Here is a 23406-nt window from a genome sequence, read left to right as displayed (position 1 = left end):
CACACTCTGCACCCACTGCAGCAACAACCCATTTCAACTCCTGCTCCTCAGCTCCCAAACTGCTCCCCAGTTCCAACATGAAATAGCCATAAAATCCTAATTTACTTGCTTTATAAAGAGTTCTCTACAGGTCTCTGGGTTCTCTGCCAGAGAGAGCTTTCCTTCTGGCACTTGGTATATAAAACAAAGTTTCTTGATGTTTTTATACTTTCCAGTTCAAAGCCCATGTGTTAGAAAGCTGTCACCGTTCTTTTCCCTGGGGGCTAAGCTACAAAAAGATTTCTAACACCTTCTTATTCCCCTTTTCCCCTTAAATAAAACAACATTACGTTTGAACTACCATAATATAAACAGGGGATTATTTTCTAAATTAATTTTCTGGAGAGGTATTAGTATCTCCTACTATAGCTCAAATAATTAGGAATTGGAGAACACTTATGAATGCAGAGTAGAACTGGGATAAGTGAGAGCTCTTTCAATTAATATTTTGCAAGATCTCTTCCTTTGAACAGCTATAATTGCAAAGTATTTCCTTTTCCTTGCAACTCAAATAGCATCAGCTATTAAAAACTTATACTAGGAATGATGACTTACCCTTCCTTTATTTAGTGTTTCCTGTGCTTCTAGTTTATAAACAAGAAAATCTGCAACATAAAAGGGAAAGTACTGATGAAAAAAAAAAACACCAGGAAGATGAGAATCTCTGCTTGAATAACTTGACTGTTGAGTACATAAATTCTCTTTAACAGCTGAATATTCATGCAGAAACAATTTTCAAAGGATCTTAAAAAAAGAAAGAAAAAAAGAAAAACAACCTATGGAGAATTTTAAAAAATGTGCAAATTTTAAAATGCACAAACTTGAAAAGGTTTTATAAAATATTTTCACTTAAAGGTCTCATACCATAGTGAGAGACACAGAGTACAGGCTCAAATCTATAGGGTTATTAAATATGATGTGTGAACCCTCTCAGCAGAGCCCCAAGAGCATAAAGGCCTTTTATAAACTGCTTATTCTTGGAAATAATGAAACATTTCCTCATTTATTTCCAGACCTCTCTCTTCCCAGGGTTTGGAAAGGCGTCTCCCCCTTGGGTAGCAGCAGGACCATTCTACACTAGATGGCACCAGAAACCCACCAAGACCTGCACGGTGAGAATCATTTCTAACTCCTTGACAGCTTTGCTAAAGCCATATTTTTAATTCAGCAGCTGAGTCCTCAGTTCTAGGAAGAACAGAGGCTCTACCCTGAAAGTTGCAGTGAATTTAGAGGTCGAGGAAACTCAGAGGATTGAATCCTGCTGAACTTCCACAGAGGGCACAGGTGTAAGAAATACAATTTGTGTTTGCCTCACACACACTCAGAATTTAGTTTTAATCAGGAAAAGTTGTATAAGCATGTGCTCACCCTAAAGCACATTAAAAGTACTGATTCCAAGTTTAATTTCCAGTTGATGGAATGCAGGAGAAGATCCCATGGTTTTGGTGCAAGTTTTGAATTTCTGGCAGGCCAGGACAGGATTTACACATGTCCATACCTCACATACATGTTGGGTTTTTTATGTACATGGATACAAAAATATTCTTTGTGTATATTACTTCATATGGCAGTCATCTGTAAATAGTATTTAAAAGATGACTGCTTTTCAAAAGATCCAATTAAAAGAGATTAAATAAAAAAGAACTACTAGAAAGAGCAGCACAGCTCTGCTAAGAGGATCCTAATTTTACCCAACTTTTTTAAACTTGAATAAAAAACATTTCCAATTACTTTCTACTATAATCAAGTTAAATATCCAAGTGAAAAGTACATTTTTACCTTCTTTTGCTTTCTTATGTTCCAGCCTTTCCTTTTGCAATGACTTCTCTAATCTTGACCGGTGCTCATAGACAACTGAAAAGAGAAATTTTGTACACAATTCATTTAAAAAGTAACATACACAAGCCTCACCACCCAGCCCAACACACCCAGGGAAATGTTGGCACAGGATGCACCAGGAAAATACAAGTGGAATGAGGTCATGGCATAAAGGGCTGTTTGTAACCCTTGTGACAGTAACTTTTTCCCTTCCTGCACCCTTCACTGATCCCAAATCCTGGGTTATTTGCATCACTAAACACAGCATGAGATAACCAGGTGAGGGATTTGTTTGTGGAAGCAGCCAGCTGTGGTGGAGCTACCAACCCCTCTCTGCTTCTCAGGAATGCAGGGACATTTTCCATGTTTCTATCCTCCCCTGCCTTGTTTGCACAGAGAGGAGGAAATAAGACAGGCCAGCTGCGCTCCAGAGGAATTCCTGGCAGCACACGAAGTGTCACGAGGAGGGAAGGGAGATGCCCAAGGGCAGGAGAGCTCCAGGAGGTGCAGCAGGGCACAGCAGCTTAAGCTGAGGCACAGGGAACCTGTACCCTAAATTCTTCCCAGAACTGGGAATCTAGTCTTCCTCTGCACTGTCTCCCAGCAAAAATGACTCCCAAAGACTGTCCAAGCTGCCCATGACTCCTTTGCAGACACATGCATGGGGTTTGCATTTATGACTTTGTTGTATCCAGGTGTGTTTAGGACATCCAACATCCTCTGGCATGAAGCTCCTCCATCTGGCTGCCAATAAAGCAGGATTTCATCCAGCCTGTGCTTTGGACATGGAGTTTGGGATGTGACACATCAGTCCCTATGTACCCTTTCCTCACCTCTCTGTGAGGAATTCTGAATAATGCTCTGTGAGCATTACCTGAAACAGCCAAGTCTTCAGCAAATGTATCAATTATGGAAATGTGTAATTTTAAGTGTTTAAGCTCAGTTTAACACTGAATATTTTTCACTGCCCAAATTACATTTTTTTTTTTTTGCATTCTTTTAATGAGTTATTAGTTGGTATTAAAACAAGGAGTGATTTTTTTCATCAAAACCAGGAAACTCGTTCTCTGAGAATAAACCATTGGTGAATACAAGCATTCAACAAGAAACATCAAATAAAGATTTGCATCTTGGCAGCCACAGAAAACTCCTCTTGCACCTTAAAACATGTTCTTAATTCCACCACGGTGCATTCTGCAGCCTTATCTACAAGTGTTTACGTTTTAGCTCCAAAGCTGGATTGCTAATCAATCCCTGGCACCTATCTCCACTTTGTTATTTATCTGCCAAAGTCAAGGGCATCAGTCAAGATGAGCCAATGTTCCACCCTCTGGAAGGAAAGAAGCAGGCAATGAATATTCACAAAGTCACCAGCAGGCTTGGAGAAGGGAGAAAAAGAAAAGGCAGCACTACACAGCACTACAGTGATGGTTTTATTTAGGTCCTGGAGGTGGTGAATGCTGAATTATTGTGCAAAAGGAACGGTGGCTGCAGCACAGCAGCTCAGGAGAGCAATGAAAATCCATAATGGGTTTCCCCTCCCATGCAATCAGGGTGGAACAGGGTTTTTGGCAAACACACGAAACCACAAATGGATTTGGAGGGAACATTTTCCATTCCACTTCTCCGTCTGCAAGTGCACCTTCCACAGCTCCTCCGGGTGCTTTACCAAGTGTGGGGGGAGAGCCCTGCCCAGCAAACCCATCACAGGGGCAGGACAAGGCAGGATTTGGGCTTTAGGGACCTCCCAGAGCTCAGAGCATCCCTGCCGAGCTCTGGGTTTCACCCTGCACTTGCAGGGTCTGAACACAGGCAGTGCCTCCTCTCCTCACCTGCCGAGTGCAAGTCCTTGAAATCCTGGGACAGAGCTGGAGATGTCCTCAAACAACCCCTCAGGTGACTAAAAAGGGCAAGGAAAAACCTCCTCCCTCACCTCTGCCCTTGGAGGTCAGTTCCTGGTTGGCCTAGAACATTTCTCTCTGATAAAAGTCCACAAAGTGCAACATCCTGAAGGTGTTGATTAAAAATAATTATTAACAAAGCCCAGCTCACATGTTTTCTCACTTGCTCCTTTGGGGAGTAGGTTGCAGGTCAGATTTGTAATTACATATTGGAGTTAATCTCCCATAAATTCCCATTCTTTCCACCAGTTAGGAACTTTAGGAAGAGCCCAAACAAAGGGCTTGTTACTACAGCAGGAATTTCTCCTTCTTCACTGCCAGCTTGGATATAAGACGTCTGAGCCAGAATCTGAAAGAAATAAATACACTGAAAAACAGGTTTTATAGAAAAGTCCAGCCCAGCAGAGGGTGGAACCTATATAAGGAATCTGACAAAATCACACTGCTGGGATGCACAAATCATTTTTTCCTTGGGTAAGCTTTTAATTTTGCAGTGATCTTTGCACAAATAATTGAACTTTATTTCTACAGTATATTTAACAGAATGGTAAAAAAGGGGGGGAAAATGCTGTCATTTAATGGCTTATAGGCACTACTCCAAAGCTGGAATTACTGCAGGTGTCACCTTAATTCTTGAAATTACCTATGGAGTGCAACCTCTACAAATGAAAGAAGATCCACAAACTCACAGAGCCCAGAAACTCAACTGGTAACCTCACAGATCAATAAAAGACCTTCCACCTCCAACAAGGAAACACTGAACACTCCTGGAACTCATCCCAGTGAAATCAAGTCCTCAAGATTCTCCCCATAAAGACAAGGGAGTGAGGGAGAAGGGAGGTGCGGAATGGCCAGATTACACCACTTTGACCAGTGCTGAACGTTAATTACAACACAGGAGTCAGAGAGGTGATGAAATTGAGATTATTTAACAGTCAAGGTTCCTTCCCTTATCTTTGCTCTGCACCTGTAAGCAATAAAGCAACTATTAAGCAAAATAAGCCATTATTCTACATTTAAAAGAAAGCATTTCCTAGTTTACATTTTCAGCAATTTTGTGACTGTGTTGCTTTAATTATTTCGTCTGTCAGAAGGATGATCTAGGAGTCTAAAATGCCCCAGCTCCCTGGAAAATTAAGATTACATTGGGATTTAAATATACATGATACAAGAAATGTTACTAATTTCAACATGACTGCTTGTTACACAATTCTGCACTCTTTCTCTGAGCTTACAGTAATACCTTTCACTTAAAACCAGCGGATTTCAGTAGTCTTGGCAACACTCAGCGTTGTTTTCCCTCACACTGTGGCAGAGTTGAACTGAACCAGCAGCGTGGTAAAGCACACTGCACCTCTCTAGTGACACTGCAAAGGCCTGCAGAACACAGACTTGCCACAAAAAAAGTTCATTCCCCACTCTTGTCCCTGCAAATAGAACCATTTAAAATGTGAACCCAGGAAGAAAAGTTTTCTGCTGATAGTAAGAAGAATCCCTTCAATATGGGCTGTAGGATAAATTCTCTAATCCATTGACAATAATTAAAATTTTGACCTTTCATGACTCCTCTGACACATTTCATGCTGGGAGGAGATATTATGAATATAACAATTGGCTCCCCAAGCTTCCAGGCCTGTATTTAAACCAGTGAATCTGCTTTCAAAAGAGATCCACTGATTCCACTACTGATAATCTGATCAGAAACAGATTATCAAACTGCAGCAGCAGGATTCCCCAGTATCACAGTGTGAGCTCCATCTCCTTCAGAGACTCAGCTGAGGGTTTAGCAATAAATGGATATTCCAGTGACACCGCCAATATCTTGGAAAAAATGGAAGTATTCCCACAATAAAGACTAGAAAATATTAGTTTTAAGTACAGAGCAAGAAAACAACATTACAAAAAACATCTATTTATCACAGAAAGGTTTGGCTTGGAAGGGAGCTTAAAGCTCAGCTTCTTCCATCCCTCTTCACCTTCACTTCCACTGGACCAGGCTGCTCCAAGCCACAATATTTACAATATATTGAACAAAATATTGAAGCCATTTAATAATTTATGTCCTTAAAGTTTTCTGGTTTGAATTTCCACAAAAAGGACAGAAATAGAAACCAAGTTAATGCAAAACTGATTGTGTGTGAGGCTTCATTGTGGAACATCCAGGCAGGGATGGACTGTTCTCATTTTGCTCTCTGCAAACCACTGCTGACACTGTGTGGACTATGAGAATTATCTTTACTTCCAAACAAACTCCTACACTTTGCAATTTACTCATGTGATCAAGTAATGGTTTTGTCTAATTACAGCCAGTCATGTCTAATTCCTCCTGGAAAACCACACCATGCACTGGCAGTTGTGCTTAAAAATGACCCCTGCTTTGACTGAAATCCCTAATCATTTATTTTTCTCAGAGTAGTAATAATTTGAAAAGTTTGTATTTAATGTCTGGATCTTTACATTCAGGGGATTTTTTTTTTCTTTTTTAAGAGAAAGCATAACACATGCTTTCAGAGATCCTGCACCAAAAATGAGCTATCAATTAAAATAAACCTCTTCCTCTGCCTTACTCAGTATTCCAGGAAGAAGTTTGAACTAAGAAGTTCCAGTAAGTGCTTCTAGTTCTGCCTTCACTGCAGTTCTGAAAAATGGCAAATGCTGGAGAATTTGGCACATTAATGTGCCTTACCCCAGAAACACACGCTTGTATTTCTAAGAGATCATTGTGGCCTCTATTCAATTGCAAGGATGACAGGAAAATTAATTTCTAAACTGGAGCAAACATCTACATTTAATAGAATCCTTTTACAGCACCCTGCCTCACATACTGCCTTTCTTAGAAGTCAATAACACCTCTAGGAAACAACAGATTTAAGATAAATTGGGACAGAAGGAAGGATTTATCATGTTCAAAGAGTAAACTGTAATAGTTGCTGCTAAAAATAAGTTGGAGAAGGGGTATTAAGTGCGATTAAATATTTAATCCCTCACAGATAGGCTTCAGACCTGACTTTTATCAGGAAGGAGATCATGTTTTCCAGAAATGATTTCCAGTGCACTCCACAAAAGGTTTCTTCCGACCCTTGGTACCATGGGTGGGATAAGAATCCCACCCTGCACTGCTGTTTTCTACACAGTAGGTGATACAGGATTTTTTTTTTGAGTGATGATAAATGCAAACTGTTGAAACAAAACCTGTGTACTGATTTTAGACCAAAATTAGCAGAAAAACAGACAAACATTGATAAAAGCTGCAGAGACAACAGTTTTATTCTGACATCACTTCTGAATCGCTCGGTCTGCTCAACCCTCAGCTCCATGAAACAAGGGCCTGTTTTTCCTCTCAAAAAGTGTTTTACACTTTTTTTCAGTTTTATGAAGGTCTAATGACTGTATCTACATGTACACAGATATCTATATTCAGAAATTAGTAAAAAATACAGCTGGAAGGAAAAAGCCCAATCTATAGATGCACAAACTGCATCCAGAAACCAAGAGTTTGAGTTAGTGATTAATTTTTTGAAAATGGTTTAGTTGAGTGTGGTGGTGTGGATAGGAGCAGGCTCCTTCCTCTGCCCTCCAGGAGCTCAGGCAGGCCACAGCTCACTCATCATCTCTGTAATTAAGCTCTGGAAATGACTGCCAAACTCTGGGATCTGAGTCACCCCAGGAAAATAAGATAGTAGGCTAATTTCAGATACCTTAGGGGAGGGGGGAAACGCAGAGGATGAGGTGGAGCAATTGCAGTTTCTCTTGTTGCTTAATTAAAAATACATAGTAGAAAATCTCAAGAGATTTGGGTTGTGCTACATGACCACAAAAAGATCAGAAGTGCATTCAGCTCACAAAATCCTTCCTTAAGGACAGCATCCAAACAGGTTGGATTCCTCAAGTGCTCACCTCAGGCTCCAACATGAATAGAAATTCATGCCCCTGAAACATGAAAATCCCAAGAAAAATCACCCAACGAAGGATTCAGCTTTAATTACTTGTTCTGTAGAGCTCATTTTTTCCAGTAATCTCATTTATTTAGCTTTCATTACCATCAAACCTCAAAGCAGCACCTGACTTTCAGCAGGGCAGATTAAATGACTTTTTCCCTGCAAGGATCCCATTCCAAAAGGAGCAAAGTGAACTCTGTTAGCCACAAATTGCTGGCAATATCCTCACCAGCACATCAGAGATGCTATAATGGACACTCAGATCTCTGAGAGGGTGGAAACCTTACTCATAAATTGCCCCACCCAAACTCACAAGCTGACAAGCAAACAGCCAGCCCTGTGAGACAATGTGCTTGGAACATCATTTTTAAGGCTTAGGAATTCAGTCAGGCAGGAATGTGTGGCAGGAGATGAAGCCAGAACACAAACTCACCACCATCAACCCATCCTGCCTCCCTCCTGCTGCCCCAGCTCTGAAGTGTCCACTCAGCTCCATCACTGACAAGCTTTAGGAGGCCTCAATCACCAGCAGCAACAAATATTTGCATCTATTTTGCATCATGCTGGCTTCCAGGTCTTGTGTCAAACTGGGGAGGGGGAACACCAAAACCCAGGGACCAAACCCACGCCATGACCTCATTTTGCTCCATATTCCTTCACTGCCCTGTGATCCTCAGCCAGGGTCCAGCTGGGAATGCTGCAGCTCTGGTAGAAATTTGTCCTGGAACTCTTATGTCCACAAAGAAAGGGCACTTGGGCATGGATTACAGCAATGAAAAAATATAAATATGGGCACGTGCTCAATTTATCTTTCAAGTCAGAATTCCACTGCCAGACATAGAAATTCCAATATAGACATGGAAAAAAACTTCCCTCAGTTAACTGATCTGAGCTCCAGCACCTTTTCTGTACTTGAGTTATGAGCAAAAGCTGGGTAATTCCAGATAACCCAAAATCTTGAGGCTGAGATGCAAAACAGACACACATATCTATCTAGTTTATACATACTTATATGTACATGAAAATGCATGTACATATATATATATATATATTACACCATATACCTCTTCCCTACTTAAATTGTCCACAATTTCAATCATTTCATGTGTTTTAAGGATTTAGAACATTAAATATCCACTGAAAATGTGAGTGGAGGTACAACAGCCAGGTGCTCAGAGGAGGTTACAAACCAAAGCTTTCCGTTTCAAGAACTCCAGTAGCAGAATTTGGGATGCTGCACTTGGCATTTCAGGGGAAGTACACCCAGAACCAACCTCTTCTCTTACTGTGCTACCACAGATCTCTCAGGCAGCAGCAAAACACTATCAAACTGCTGCAGTGGTGCAACCTGAAAGTCACAGGAATGACAGGAATTCGGGATTCTGTTATTAGGAAGAACAAGCAAGCACAGAGGAGCTGCAGTAGATGCAGCTCTACTTGTCTGATGCATGTTAAAAATAAGCCATTAAAAGTAGTGCTGGTTCCTCCCAGCTCAAGGTACGAGCTTAAGGCACTGTAAAAGAGGGATGTAACAGTGAAGTACACCCAGAACCATGTGATGTCAGATCAGCTTTGGCACCTGTGCAGTTTGCATGCAGATATGATAAATATTAACCACTAAAGAGACACAGAACTGTGATCTAGTACTGCAGTGCATTGTGCAATTCCACACACACAAAGCTACCATGGATCTGACCAATTCCCAGCAGCTCACCCCCTCAGGGAGCCTTGATTTAGGACAACTGGCCCAGCAGGCACAGAGGAATCTACATGTGCTTTACAGCCACTGCTTTCTTGTGCTGGATCAGAAACCTTTGAGGAAATCCACACTTTGTCCACAGCAGGGAAAACTCAAGTCCAGAGTCTCTGCTGGGCTGGCTGCCAAGATCACAGGACAGTCTGAGGCTGTACAGAGATTGCACAAAGCCATCAGGCACATTAAGACTCACAGGAAGAGCAGAAAAAATGAAGGTAGTAAGAGGCACTAACTGTAGGCTGTTACTAGGATTAGGGAATAAAACAGATTAAACAGATTAAAATAGTACACAAGGGGTTACTTAACACCCAGAGGATGAGAAGACAGAAGCTGCAAGAGCTGAAAAGATGTCTGTAGATACTTTCAATCCTGCAGCAACCACAGGTACAGTCAGGCTCACCTGCAGCTCTCAGTGTGGTTCTGTTCTAGCAACTGAAGCCTCTTCCTGTATAGCCAATAGTTCAAGACTTAGATACAGATTTAAAGGAGGAAAAGAGCATCAAGTTGTGCTTTTATCACTTTAAGAAATACTAAGTAAGATTATCTCCATGTTTCAAATGTATATAGTGCTCAGAGAATGAGACTTTCAAATAATCAGCTTACTGGGAAGATCAGCTTCTCTATGAAAGACCTTATAGATAACAACGACTTTAGGTTTTCTCAGCAGTTAAAAAATTTTGTGTCATCTCTAAATTTTGCCCCTGGCCTTTGTGGATTACAAAAGCAGCCCTACTTTTTCCATGCCCAGCAAAACTTTGTTTGAGAAAAATGTCAAAGTTTGATATTCTTCTACAAAATCTTCTGCAATCTGATCCTCTAAAGGGGGGAGTTTAAGATCCCAGCCTTTCTAATGCAGTTATTGTGTTTCCCAGGTCTGCCAACCTTCCCTTTGTACCCTGGGCTTATTCCAAGGGGCACAAACACTTCTCAGCAGTGGCTGAAGCTCTGAACACCAGGGAGAACAGAACCCTCCAAAACCAGGGCCGTGTGTAGCTCTCTTCAGATCAGGTGTGTGTGTTAAATGACTCTTCCTGCACCATTTCCCAGTGATCTGTGCTTTCTGCCTTGCTATTTTCCCACGTATTCCCACGAGATTGAGCCTCCTTCAGGTGTTGCTGTGTTTGAGCAAAACAAGGCAATGAAAAAGATAAAAATCTAAGACAGCTGGCTTTTCATGGAAAAACAGAAAGAACAGCTCATTCAGGCATGAAGAACTGCGCCAAGTACCAAAACCAAGGTTGTTATTACCTACAATGATGAAAAAAACCCCACAAAAACATGACAAGTATTAGAGGGGACAGCAGGAAGTGAAGGGAGCTGCACTCTGAGCTACAGCTGAGGATCTTGATTCAGATTTTGGGCAGCCCAAAGGCATTCAGGTCCTAAACTGCCACTGTGTCCATAAACTCAGGAGTGTCCATGAACCTCAGGGCATTTAACAAATGGACTCAAGTTTCACTCACAAGCCCTGACAGGGACAATCCCAAGCTCCTCTGTGTGCAATCAGGAAAGAAACTGCGTTTGTGGGTTCCAGCAGTCACAACAAAACCCTACAAAGTCAGGCAACAGGTGATACTCCACTGTCCTCCCAGAGATTCACTCCAGTGGCACAGCCAGCCTGCCACAATACAGCCTCAGCATTCTCAACAACACCAGTTTTACAAGTTACCTTTTAGTTTTGTAGTTTACATTTAAACCTATAAAAGCCTCCTGATGAAATGGTTGTTCAGGAAATAGAAGTCCAAGGTATCCTTTTCTGCTCAGTTTTAAAGCCTTATTCAATCACCCAGGAGAGCTGTGAACACCAAGAAATCAATCCCTGTTGCTGCAGCACCCTCCTTTCCTTTAACTTTGCCCCTCAACTGGCTTATTTTGAAAATATTTCAGAGTGCTTCCATCATATTTCAGGCTCCAAAGTTATCTTGAGTCCAGGATCTATAGAGAAACTGGTTATGCTGCATGGAAAAGATAAACTGTATTACTTTACCAATGCAATATTTTAATTTTATTGTTCTCATAAAGCAACAAACTCCATCTTAGGACAGCCAAGAAACATAGGTCAGATATTCGTAGAGGTGCTTTTTTTGTTTGTTTTATTTTTAAATTTGGCAACAGGAACCAACTGTTGATTTAAAATCCAGGTCATTTAAAATCAAAAGTTCAAAGTGCAGTCAGATACTGCACCTGCAAATTGGATTTGCTGTTTCCAAGTCTCTGCTTAAAGAAAACACTTCCCTGTTGTTCCATAACAAAGAGTTAAATAGGACAGGTTCAGGAATGGGTTTGGTGGTGGGTATCACCAAAACTTCACATCAAAAGCTTGTGTCTCTCCAGGTGAGCTGGGTGTAGACACAGGCTCTGAATTCCCTGTGTTCTCCTCACTAACGAACTCCTACTGCAAAAATTCAGGTGATTGTGCAGGGGAGGCCATTGCAGAAAGACAGGGAAGAAAAGTTTTATTCCCCAGATCCTCTGGAGTCCTTAGGAATAAAACTTCCCTTTACTTTAGTGGGACATCAGGCAGCTAGGGGCTGCTGCTGCATTTAGTATTTCTCTGGGCTCTCACCCTCTCTTAGGTGTAACAGCTACTTCCAGAACAGAGAACCATTTTTTATTCTTACATTTTTCCTTCTACTCTGTGACCTAATAGCCAGTGATTATTTTTTTAAACAGGGTTTACTGCTACTGTACTTGGCATAGATAAATTCTCCTGTTTAATGGGCTTGATACACTGGCATGGATCCCAGAACCATGTGAGTTTATTGCATGGATCATCACATCTATTAATGTCATCAGATCCTGGTCCATATTTCACATTTCCCATTGACACACTGAAACAAGCAGGAGAATTACAGAAAATGCAGCTCCCACAGTTGCCTGCTGCTTCCATGAACATGCTTGGAAAGATGATGATGGCTATTCAAAATCATGCTTCAAGCATGGAAAGCTCAAACCAACAGTCCAGAGCTCACATATCTGATCCAGAGCATCTCTCCTCTGTGTCAGGATAAAGTTTGTTGCACTCCTCTTTGGCAAAGCCGGAGCAACAGAAAAAGCCAGCTTGTCAAACTTCAGCTTGAGAACAAGATGTTCCTGTGTCCTCTGTTGGCAAATGCACAGCCTAGCAAGAGTAGCCCTTTAGCCACACACCTCCTTCCCAGCCAAACATTTACACCTTTTCTCTGACTAAAATGAAGGTTTCTGGCAAAGACCTCCCCGGTATTACCTAGAAATGGCCTGAAATTGAAATACTAAGTAAGGATGGTGCCAGCTTGTGACTAAACACATTGATGGAACGAATCACTGTAAGAATCTAATATAAACCCAACTCTGTGCTCTGCACACAAGCTGTGTGCTGCCAGGCATGCTTTGATGGATGCTTCCAGGGGGAAAAGGATGGCTGAGGATCACCCTGAAGTTTAGTGCTGCTACAGCAGATCCCTCCGATTCTCCTTTCATGCTATTTCGAGAAAGAAAACTTGAAAGTTGGCTCTGGGCTTTGTGCTGACCTGATAACCTTGCACTTGACAATTAGAGAGGTACTGAGGTCTTTCACTTGCCAGACCACTGATGTTTCAAGGTACATCCCTACTGCTTTGCTTCTGATTTCTTGGCATTCAGATGTCAGACATGGACAAGTTTTCATCTTCAACTACAGGACACCCACATTTGCTGCATCCTTAAACCAAGATACACAAGGATCTGTATTTATGTGGCACCTTTAAGCCAATAAATTCAAAGTTATTCCAAAAGTAATAGAATAGCCTTACCCAAGTAACTTACTCGAACTTTACTTTTAATCGCCCTTTAAAACCACTTTATTAGAATAGTCCTCTCCTCCATCCTGGAGCTATTTAAGGTTTATGCTGCCCAGGAGCTGCAGATGGATGCTCAACATAAAACCCTGCAAGACAACAGAGCAGCCCGCAAGAATCCCAGACTGGACACGGTCTGCACTGCACGCCTGCCTTTCCCATTTATGCCAGGAACTGCCAGGTGATGTGCAGTCCTTTGGGAACACGAGTCACTACGGGATGTGTGGGACCGAGAGCTCTCTAGGAACCCAGGACAAAAGCTCACCCCGACCTCGGCGGGGCTGGGACCCCAGCGCGGGGAGACCCTGCAACCCCTCAGGCTGGAGGAGAAGAAGGGGCAGAAGGAGCAAAACTTTGAGAGAGGCTGGAGAGCCGGAGGAAGAAGAGGAGGGTGTTCTGCAAGCCTTGGGGAGGGGCAGCAGAGGCTCCTGCCGAGGGAGTACCTTGTAACTGAGCCGAGAGCGACTCCTGATGCTGCTGGTACTTGAGCGCCGTGGCCTCAGCCTTCCTCAGCTGGCCCTGCAGCTCGTAGTAGAGCATCGCCCCGTACAGGAACCCGAACACCACGGTCAGCAGCAGCAGCGTCTGGAAAATCCGCTTCTGTTTCCGGGAGCACATCCCGTTGCCCATGTCCCCGGCGGGGTCCCGAGGGCCCCCGCCCGTCACGGCTCAGCAGCAGGCGGGAGGCGGCGGCATCGGAGGCCCCGGGCGGAGCAGCAGGAGGAGGAGGAGGAGGAGGAGGAGGAAGGGAAAGAGGGACGGCGGAGGCGGGGCCGGCCCAGCGTTTCAGCCCCTGGGCACGGCCGCGGAGCCCGGGGCGGTGTCTCCGGGGCGGGCAGCAGCGGGGCTCATGCCGGGGATGTTCCGTGTCCCTGCGGCCTGTGCCGGTGCCTGCGGCCGAGGGGGGCTGCGGGGAACAAAGGCAGGCCCCGCACTGACGTGTCCCCGCTCGGCCGCGGCTCCCCCGCCGCGGGATCCCCGAAGGAAGTCCCGCTCCGGGCGCGGCCTCATTGGGTCGGGCCGCGGGGCTCTGCCCTCCCTCCGGAGCGCATTGGGTGCCCGCCGCGTCCGTCCGCAGCGGGCCGCGCTTCCCTCCCGCCCCTCCAGCCTCCGGCTTCAGCCCCTCAGCCCCCTGCTCCGCACATCCCCTCAGCTCCTGATCCCCTGATCCACACATCCCCTCAGCCCCTGATCCACACATCCCCTGATCCACACATCCCCTCAGCCCCTGATCCACACATCCCCTCAGCCCCTGATCCACACATCCCCTGATCCACACATCCCCTGATCCACACATCCCCTGATCCACAGATCCCCTCAGCCCCTGAGCCCCTGACCCACACATCCCCCGCTCCGCACATCCCCTCAGCTCCTGATCCCCTGATCCACACATCCCCTCAGCTCCTGATCCCCTGATCCCCGCATTCCCTGATCCCCGCATCCCCTGATCCACACATCCCCTGATCCACACATCCCCTGATCCACACATCCCCTCAGCCCCTGATCCCCTGATCCCCGCAGCCCCCGGTCCGGAGCCGCCTGGGGAACGAGGCTCGTGTGGTGATGGAGGGGAGCTGTGGCAGGGGACAGTGACAGCGGGGCAGTCACAGCAGGGGAGTGACAGCGGACAGGGACAAGGGACGGTGACAAGAGACAGTGACAGGGGGCAGTGGCAGGGGACAGTGACAGGGGACAGGGGGCAGTGACAGGGGACAGGGACAGGGACAGGGACAGGGACAGGGGGCAGTGACAGGGGACAGTGACAGTGACAGGGACAGGGACAGGGGGCAGTGACAGGGGACAGTGACAGCGGGGCTGGCAGCGGGGCAGTGACAGGGGACAGGGGACAGGGACAGGGGGCAGTGACAGGGGACAGTGACAGCGGGGCTGGCAGCGGGGCAGTGACAGGGGACAGGGGACAGGGACAGGGGGCAGTGACAGGGGACAGTGACAGCGGGGCTGGCAGCGGGCCAGTTACAGGGGACAGGGACGGGGACAGGGACAGGGACAGGGGACAGGGACAGGGACAGGGGGCAGGGACAGGGACAGGGGACAGTGACAGCGGGGCTGGCAGCGGGGGTGACACGCTGTCACTGTGGCTCCGCCGGGACGGGCTGGGGCTCAGGGGCACCGGGAAGGCAAAGCCCCAAAGAGGCTGTGCAGTACCGGAGGTGTGCATGGAATCGCAGGATGGTCTGGGTTGGAAAGGACCTCAATGATCACCCAGTGCCACCCCTGCCATGGCAGGGACACCTCCTGGCCTTGGACACTCCCAGGGATCCAGGGGCAGCCACAGCTTCGCTGGGAATTCCAGCCCAGCCTCTCCCCACCCTCCCAAGGAAGAATTCCTTCCCAGTATCATATCTAAACCTACTCATCATATTAATGTGTTCTTTCACAGCCTGTTGGTTGCACTGTGTTTTGGGTGTTGACTGTCACAACCTTCACTGTCTTTGGCCTTTTCACCCCCCAGAGCCCAGCCCAGGCCACTGGTGCATCTCAGTTCAGCCTCCCAAAAATGTGCCATCCTAAATCAGTGCTCCCAAATCCCTCTGTGGTGCCTAAAAACGGGAGCTAGGTCACATATACCTCACTAGCATAAATTCAGACTTAGCCTAAATATAGCTCCCTCTCCTAGTTTATTTTATTACAGGACAAACAAAATCCAACCAAGTCTCCAGCTAAACTAGAAGAATAAGTAAAAAAATCAAATTAATATGCCAAAGTTATTTTTTTCCTAAATACTCATAAGTATGTGTTTTGCATAAGCATTTTTCTGGCCTTAATAGAAAAACAACATCAAAGAAGCTTAAGAAATTCTTATTCAAATATTCTGCATATCCCAGTAATTAATAACAGTCAGTACCAGAACCTAATATGATTTCTACGTGTATTTCAAATATCTGTTTGATATATTTTCATTTAATGAAATCTCTTGCTCGCAGTTTGAGGACCAAAGTGTTTGAAATTATGAGTTAGACACCCAGGAAGGAACTGTAATTGCTTTGAAACAGTGATGATTTAAAAAAGAAAAATCTTTTTCCCTCATCTTTAGGAAGCTTCCTCAAAGTTACATTTAAATCTTTTGTTCCAACCATGAGTGTTTCAAGTTGAGGTATCTTCATGCTGGTTTAGAGTATCCATTTCTTTCACAAAAAAAATTTCCAGGAAGTTTCTTAGTATCACCCAAGCTCCAGCTCCACTCTCTCTACCAAACTCCTTCAGAGCTGTCCTGTGCTTTTTCCATTTCCAGGCTCTTCAGGCTCTTTTATTCTGCTGAGTAAAATGAGATAATTCGTTATTTTTGGACTGAGACTTTCCAATCACTGGGGGTGATTTATACTTCAGTATTACAGCTCTTCAAATGATTTAATTTTTGTGCTTCCACTTGTTGCTTACATCACCACTCATAAAAGCAGTCTGTGTCTTTAGTTTTGATTACTTTTCACTGGAGAACAATTGGTTGACATTTTAAGGTGTTTAAAATGATAAAATGTAAATTTTAAAGGGCACTGAACCCATGGTGTTACTTAATATCCATTCCAAATACATTTAATTGATTATGGTGTAAATATACTTTAACTCCTAGTAGAAATTGGCAATATCATTAACAAATGCTATGAGTAAAAAAAAAAAGCAAATTACTATCTCATTTTGTTTAATCAAATATTACTTATAGTCAGTAGCTGCTAGTGATAGATCTCTTCAGCTCGTGTAAATTGTGATTCTCCATGAACAAACCAATTAAAGTTGAAATGAGGAATTTATTGGGAGCAAGGGACTATTATGTGAAGCTATTAGGCAAATTTGAATTGGAAGTCCCAAAATAGAAAGGTTTGGACCTAAAAGAGGCTGTAATATATTAAAAAGCATTAAATTAGTTGCTAGGAGAGAAATGTTACTTGGCCTAATCTCTGGATACGTTACAGATCTAATCAGGAGAGATGAGGGATGAGTGGTTTCCGAGCCATGGGGAGCTGGGAGGCTTCAGAGGGAATTTGTGGCAGGAATTTACACCGAGCCATTTATCAGCTCTATTTTCATTTCCCGGGTGAAGGAGGCTTGTGCAACCCAACTGCCTGTGAGTTTGTGCTGCTCAGAGCAACCACTGGCCAAAGCATTGGCCAATTCCATCAGACCTAACCAAGAAATGATGAGCAAAATGAAGTTCCTCTAAGTTTTGAGAAATGGATAAATTACAACCCAGTGAGTTCCTCTCTGTGTACTCTGACCTGGATAACTGAGAAGCTGATCAGGGAAGAGGTATCAGAAAAATCCCATTTCCTTTGGACACAGGTTCTCATCATCAACCACAAGATGTGGGAAGTGCACCTCTGTAATTTGGACACCACAGAACTACATTTTTTGGTTTGCTTCTTTCCTTTGTTTATTTTCATCCTCTTAAGATAATTTTCTTGTATTTTCTGTCATTTTATTTTACTGTCAGTTTTACTAAACTCGATGCCACAATTACTACATCAGATGTTTAACCTTTTTGTCCAGTGGCTAAAGCTTACTAAGACATACAAAGATTGTTTTAACATGCAGTGTCATCTCTTGGTGATCAGGAGCTGCAGGAATAAAAAGATTGGACTTGAAGAGGTGAATGGTCCTGGGAAAATTGAATTTACCCCTGTTTGAGGTCCTAGTTTGTGTCCTTGGGGGAAGTCAGGATTTTTACCGCTGAGCTGTGTCTGTCTGAGTAATCAGCTGAACTCTGTTTGCTGATGTCCAGATTGGAGGTGAGAACAGGAGGGCTGCATTTTAATACAGAAAGTTCTGTGCTACTTAATATTCTGGGGGGAAAAAATAATCAAACGTAAGGCATCCCAAACTGGACACTCCAAGTTATCAGGCTTTGACATTTATGTTCTGGTGCCTCCAGTTCTGGATGTGGAATAGGAGATGATGACTGGCTTTTACTTTATGGATGCACATAAAGACATTTACCTTTTTGTAAATCCTTCAGCATTCATGGTAGGAATGGGGATGAAACACAGGTGAGAAAATTTTCTGGGGGTACAAAGAGTAATTTAAACAATTCCCCACTGAGGTGAGAAATGTGGTTCCTGATAGGGATGGCTGAGGAGGCTACACTGTGACTTTATATTGCTTCTGGTGCTTGCTGACTTAAAACAGACTTGTCATTTTACTGGCTCAAAACCATTACCCTTTGTAAATAATTCATGCAGGTGAGTAGATGCATTCCAATGTACAACTGTTGTAGCAGGACTTGCAAGTGGTGGAGCTGTGTTTGCCACACAGCTACAAATTCACTTTGCACATGACACACACAGGATGCGCTTGGGATGGCCACAGGTGACTTGGTGTCATTGCCATGCAGCCACCACAGCTGAGCTCCCGTGTATCCTGTGCTGGAGACATTAGCTGCCTGTCAAGGCAGAACAACTTCTAAAAAACACTGAAATTTGATCAGCCTTTTGCTGCAATCCCCAGAGGAAAAAAAAAAGCCCTTCCTCATGCCATTACGTGCTCCACTGTTCTTAATGTGACAGCTTCCATAAAAACAGTAGTAAACACTGAAAATAAAGAGTAGGATCCCATATCTTTTAAATAGTGAATTGACTTTAAACGGTGGTCAGGTCATCCACCTGATGAGAAATTTGCAATTGGAAACCCCTGTTCCTGAGGAACAAAAAAGAAAAATAATAATGATTGAGTGCGAATGATAATCTGGATACTCCTACAATAAGGGGCAGGATATCTGAGCCTTTGGGCACTGATCTAACGGCACATTTTGTACATTTTCACGGGGATGTGTTTGTATTTTTGCTCTTTGTGTGGTTTTTTGATGCTGCAGATCCCTCTGAAGCAGTGGGCGAAATACAAACAACAGCTGGGGCTGCCCCGAGGATAAACAACTGCACATCAAAGCCCTGGGGCTGTGCCTGCAGCGAGGTGGGAATGGGAGGGAAAAATCCTAATGGGAGGAAAAATCCCTGACTCTGGGGGAACACCAGGAGGGTGTAAGGACAGGGGAGCCTGGGGGGTTCTCCGTGCCTGGAGTGTTGGGAATTCTCTGTCCCATCTGCGAGGGAAGGACAGCAGCTGCATTCCGCTTTTTATGAGTTAGAGGAAATTGTTGAGCTTGGGAAGGCTGACTGCAGACATTGTTTCTCTCTCATACATAGGATAATCTCCAGTGATTACTTTTTCCTGGTGCATTTCCTGTTGGGCTGTCCAGACTGGAGGCTGTGGCAGATGCAGGAGTAAATAGGTCAGTGAATTTTGAATTATTCTGTCCCCTGCTTTTTCCAGTCTTGTCACACTCAACCGCTTTTTTCCCGACAGTCTTTGTTTTTCCAACACCTGAATAAAAGCCAGGGTCTGATATCCCACAGCTGTAAAGCTGCCTGGCCTTCCAGAAATCCCATCTTCATAATTGTTTACATTATCACTGCACTGTAAGATAGTGAGTGAAGAACTAATGTACATTCCTTGATGTTTATATCTTTGATATCCTTGTCATTTTTAAAGGATCTGAAATGGAGCCTTTCAAATGGAGTTTGGAAACTCTTACTTTACAAAGTTAATTTGAGGAAAGGAAAACAACTAGTCAGGAATTTATGTTTAAAATCTGAAGAAATGTAGATAAAGAATTTTAAATGAGCTTACAATGAACTCAGGACTTCAGCAGCCATATCCACATTCATTTTCATGGGACTGTTATCTCTGTTAATAATATTATCATGGTCTGGCAGACTCAGAAACAGAAACTGTTTTTCCAGTCAGTTACAGGGTTATCCCCAAATAGTAATTTTAATTTAATTGGAATTATTGACTTCTAGCTTCTTCCTATTCACCAGGAAAATGTGTGCAGGTTTTTTTTTCCCCAAAACATAACTATCTTTCGTAATTGTTAGTCTTGGAAGGGCTTTGCTGTTACATTACAAACTAAAATTAGTTCCAGTCTGAAGGAATTCTACATATTTGTTTGGGAATGTATAAGAGTATGGAGAAGTGGAGAAAAGGGCTGAATTAGAGAAAGACATGCTGAAAAATCTCTATCTCTTATGAAAAATATCCAAGATTGCTTTAGTCCTATAAGTGAGAATTACTCTTGCCTACTTCCTGTTGAAAGAATTATTGTGTTTTATTTGCTGCCAAAGCCTCATTTGAGGCATTCTTTTATTTTATTTTAAGATGAATGGCTGCTGGCAGCTCTCAGTCACTGCTACATCAGTTTTCCTCACAGCTTTCCCTGTTTCCCAGCTCCCTGGTCTGTCTGGGATCAGGGTGCTCCTGCAGAGGTCAGGTTTATTATGCACATAAAGTGAGGATGACAAAGTAAAGAACCTCGAAGGACTCGAATGATGAAGGTCCTAGAAGAAATAATTAATGGCTGTACCAGTCAGACTCCTGAACCAGCTGGTGAAACCACACTGGAAATGGATCTTTTTTGTCTGTGAAAAAACATAACTCGGTTTTTGGCTTGGATCCATCCAGCACTGAAAGGACAGGAAAAAAGATGCCGGGAGCTGTTTGTTTTTGTAGTTATTAAAACCGATGAGCTCAGAGTTTGGAAATGCTGCAAAAAAAGAAAGGGGAGAGAAGACCTGGAGCAAAGCAAGGGGAATCCACACTCGGGGTGGGGAGGGAATGTTGGATATCGGTGCCACCTAGTGGGAATTCTCCAGAAGATCGATGCTGCTTTTCACCCTAAAAAAACCTCTTAGGGAAATAAAGAAATCATTGATGATGGTGTGGGCGCCCAGCAGCGTCAATAAGTGAGGCTGGGAGTGTGTGAGATGGAGGCTACAGGTAGTGGATGGAAAAAGTAAAGTAAATTAAATCTCTGGTGCAGCTCCTTACAAGGGGACTGTGTCTTTTTGAGAGGTAACAAAACCCCCCTAACGCTGCTCAGTGGGAGCAGGGGAGCTCTTTGCCTGTGGAATATTGCCCTGGAAGGCTGGGGAGGGGCACGGGACAGTGCACATGCAGGATTTATTAACCATACCTGGGCTGGAAGTGCTTGGAGGCAATGGAGCTCATAAAGTTTTACAAGCATTTACACAGCACATTTACATTGTGAATGAAGAAGTGCTACAGCTGCTGGTAAGAACCTCTGCACGGAGTTACTGCCTTGTAAATAATGAGCCTTGAGAGCAAAATCTACTCACCTACAGTATCAGGCATTCTTGTGCTCCGGCCAGGATGATGAACAGTCCCTGAGAGACACAAAGTCCAGCTCAGTGCATGCCTTTTCTTGTTTGATTGAAAAAAAAGAATTCATTTCCTTAGGAAATGATGTTGCAATCAGTCCAGGGTGTTGTGTTTGTGCGTTGTTCACTTTCAAACCTTGCAATTCACTGTCTAACTCAAACAGATTTACCAGAGGGCAGCAATCTCATATATGACATTCCTGAAAGTTTCATGGAAATAAATGTTCAGGTAGAGGAGAGTCAGCCAGGGGGAAAGGTGCCATCAACTGGCTTCTAGTAACATGGGAAAATACTTAATATATACTGCTAGCACAGAAAAAAACCCTGCCATTACCTTTCATAGTAAACTATAAACCACAAGATTTTCTTAGATAAGCTTCTGCTGGAAGTATTTGTTTCGGCAGAAACAACAGAAAAGTGGTAGTAAAACAGGAATGAGAGTGGGGTCAGGGCATTGAGCAGCACCAGGGGTTTGACTGCTGATTCCACTCTGCAGTGGGATCCCAGCACCCTGCCTGGCACCCTGGCACCCCTGAATGCCACAAGGATTCTCAGCTGGAATGCATTTAGGTCCTGGCAGAAACCCAAAGTGTTTACCTTACCTGGCTCTTGCTGTTTGATAGCAGAGAAGCCTGGTGCACTCTGAGCACGTTCTTCTTTGCCACTCATTCTGTTTTAGATGTGAGATCACCTTGTCCCCAGGTGGGGCTCAGATCTGCAGTGTGTGACTGCCAGGAGGGGCCCTTGGATTTAAAAGCAGAGGCAATTTGCAGAGTCCCAGGAAAAACGAAAAGGAGTGAAATGATCTCTGTGCTGCCCCTGGGACACCTTCACCTCTCTTGTCTCTGGCTCCAAAGGGGCCCTCTCTTCCTCCCCACGTAGTGTGGAAAGAGGAGGATTTGTTTCATGGGCACTTGGCCTTGTATCTGTTGGGATCAAAGATGTGTTTGCAGGAGGTCAGGCCAGTCCTTGAGGAGCAGAGGGAGAGATCCCTGAAGCCTGGTGATGCAGATCACAGAATCCCAGAATGGTTTGGGTTGGAAAGGACTTTAAAGCCCATCCAGTCCTACCCCCTTCCTTGGCCAGGGACACCTTCCACTGTCCCAGGTTGCTCCAAACCCCTCCAACCTGGCCTGGAACTCTTCCAGGGATGGGGCATCCGTGATCAGTGGGGACAGTCCACATGTTTCAGCAAATAATTCAAAATCCCACAGCATCAGGCTGTGGAAACCTGACTGTCTGGAGCTTCTCCTTGGATATTTTATGTTTTTTGGAGTGTCACTTTTGCTGACCTGCTTCAGGGCTGGGACATGAGACTTTGGAGAGGAGCTGTAAATGTTGTTTCTCACATGTTGTTTATTATCTTCAAAAGGAATCTCCTTTCCAAACAGCCCCACGGAAGTTCCTGTATTTAAAAATAGCAACCCTAAAGGGCTTGAATTTTCCTTTGGGCTTAGCTTCTTCCAGATTGCATGAGTCAAGGAAAAGCCTGAACATACAGGGAGGAAGTGACATAGACATATTGCTCATGATGAGAGCACTCAGCAAATGGGAAACAGAAAATTGGCAGGGGCAGAAAAGAAGATTAAAATACATCTGGACTAGAGCTGTGGTATTCCAATGGGTGAAATAACCAAAACAACTGGAAATCAAAATGCATTATTGGATATTTTAACACTGAAATGCCAACAATGACGAGAGGGATTTTGCCAAATTTTGATAAAACAGTATTTTATTATGATGAGCTTTCTGCAATGGCTCAGGTAAACTCCCTGGTTGCTTAAAAATAATTTGTTTTATCTCTAAAGAGACTGAAAGAATGGATAAACCTGCTGCAGCAAAGCAATAGAGCTTTTGAGTTCATGTAGCACATGTAGAAGAAATCTACTGTTAGGAAGAGTTGATGATTTTTCTCTGGTTTCATATGGCAGAAATCTCCAAATCTAAAGGTAAAAT

At 43.9% G+C, this 23406-nt stretch overlaps 1 protein-coding gene across 3 annotated transcripts in view; it reads right to left on the bottom strand.

Annotated features, from left to right (window-relative positions):
- GOLIM4 (golgi integral membrane protein 4) overlaps window positions 1-13908 on the bottom strand; it is a 29164-nt gene extending 15256 nt beyond the window's left edge. For all 3 annotated transcript variants that reach the window (XM_058844129.1, XM_058844130.1, XM_058844131.1), the window contains exons 1-3: window positions 13711-13908; window positions 1819-1893; window positions 595-644 (exon numbers count right to left, since the gene is read on the bottom strand). In XM_058844129.1, coding sequence (XP_058700112.1) covers window positions 595-644; window positions 1819-1893; window positions 13711-13897 — 312 coding nt within the window. In that variant the 5' untranslated portion in view covers window positions 13898-13908. The remainder of the gene's footprint in view (window positions 1-594; window positions 645-1818; window positions 1894-13710) is intronic.
- Between the last annotated feature and the right edge of the window lie 9498 nt (window positions 13909-23406).

This window comes from Poecile atricapillus, chromosome 8 (assembly GCF_030490865.1).
Source record: "Poecile atricapillus isolate bPoeAtr1 chromosome 8, bPoeAtr1.hap1, whole genome shotgun sequence".
In the NCBI taxonomy this organism is placed as follows: Eukaryota; Metazoa; Chordata; class Aves; order Passeriformes; family Paridae; genus Poecile; species Poecile atricapillus.
Note: the sequence above shows the minus strand (reverse complement) of the source record. Positions and strands in the feature narration are given on the sequence as shown.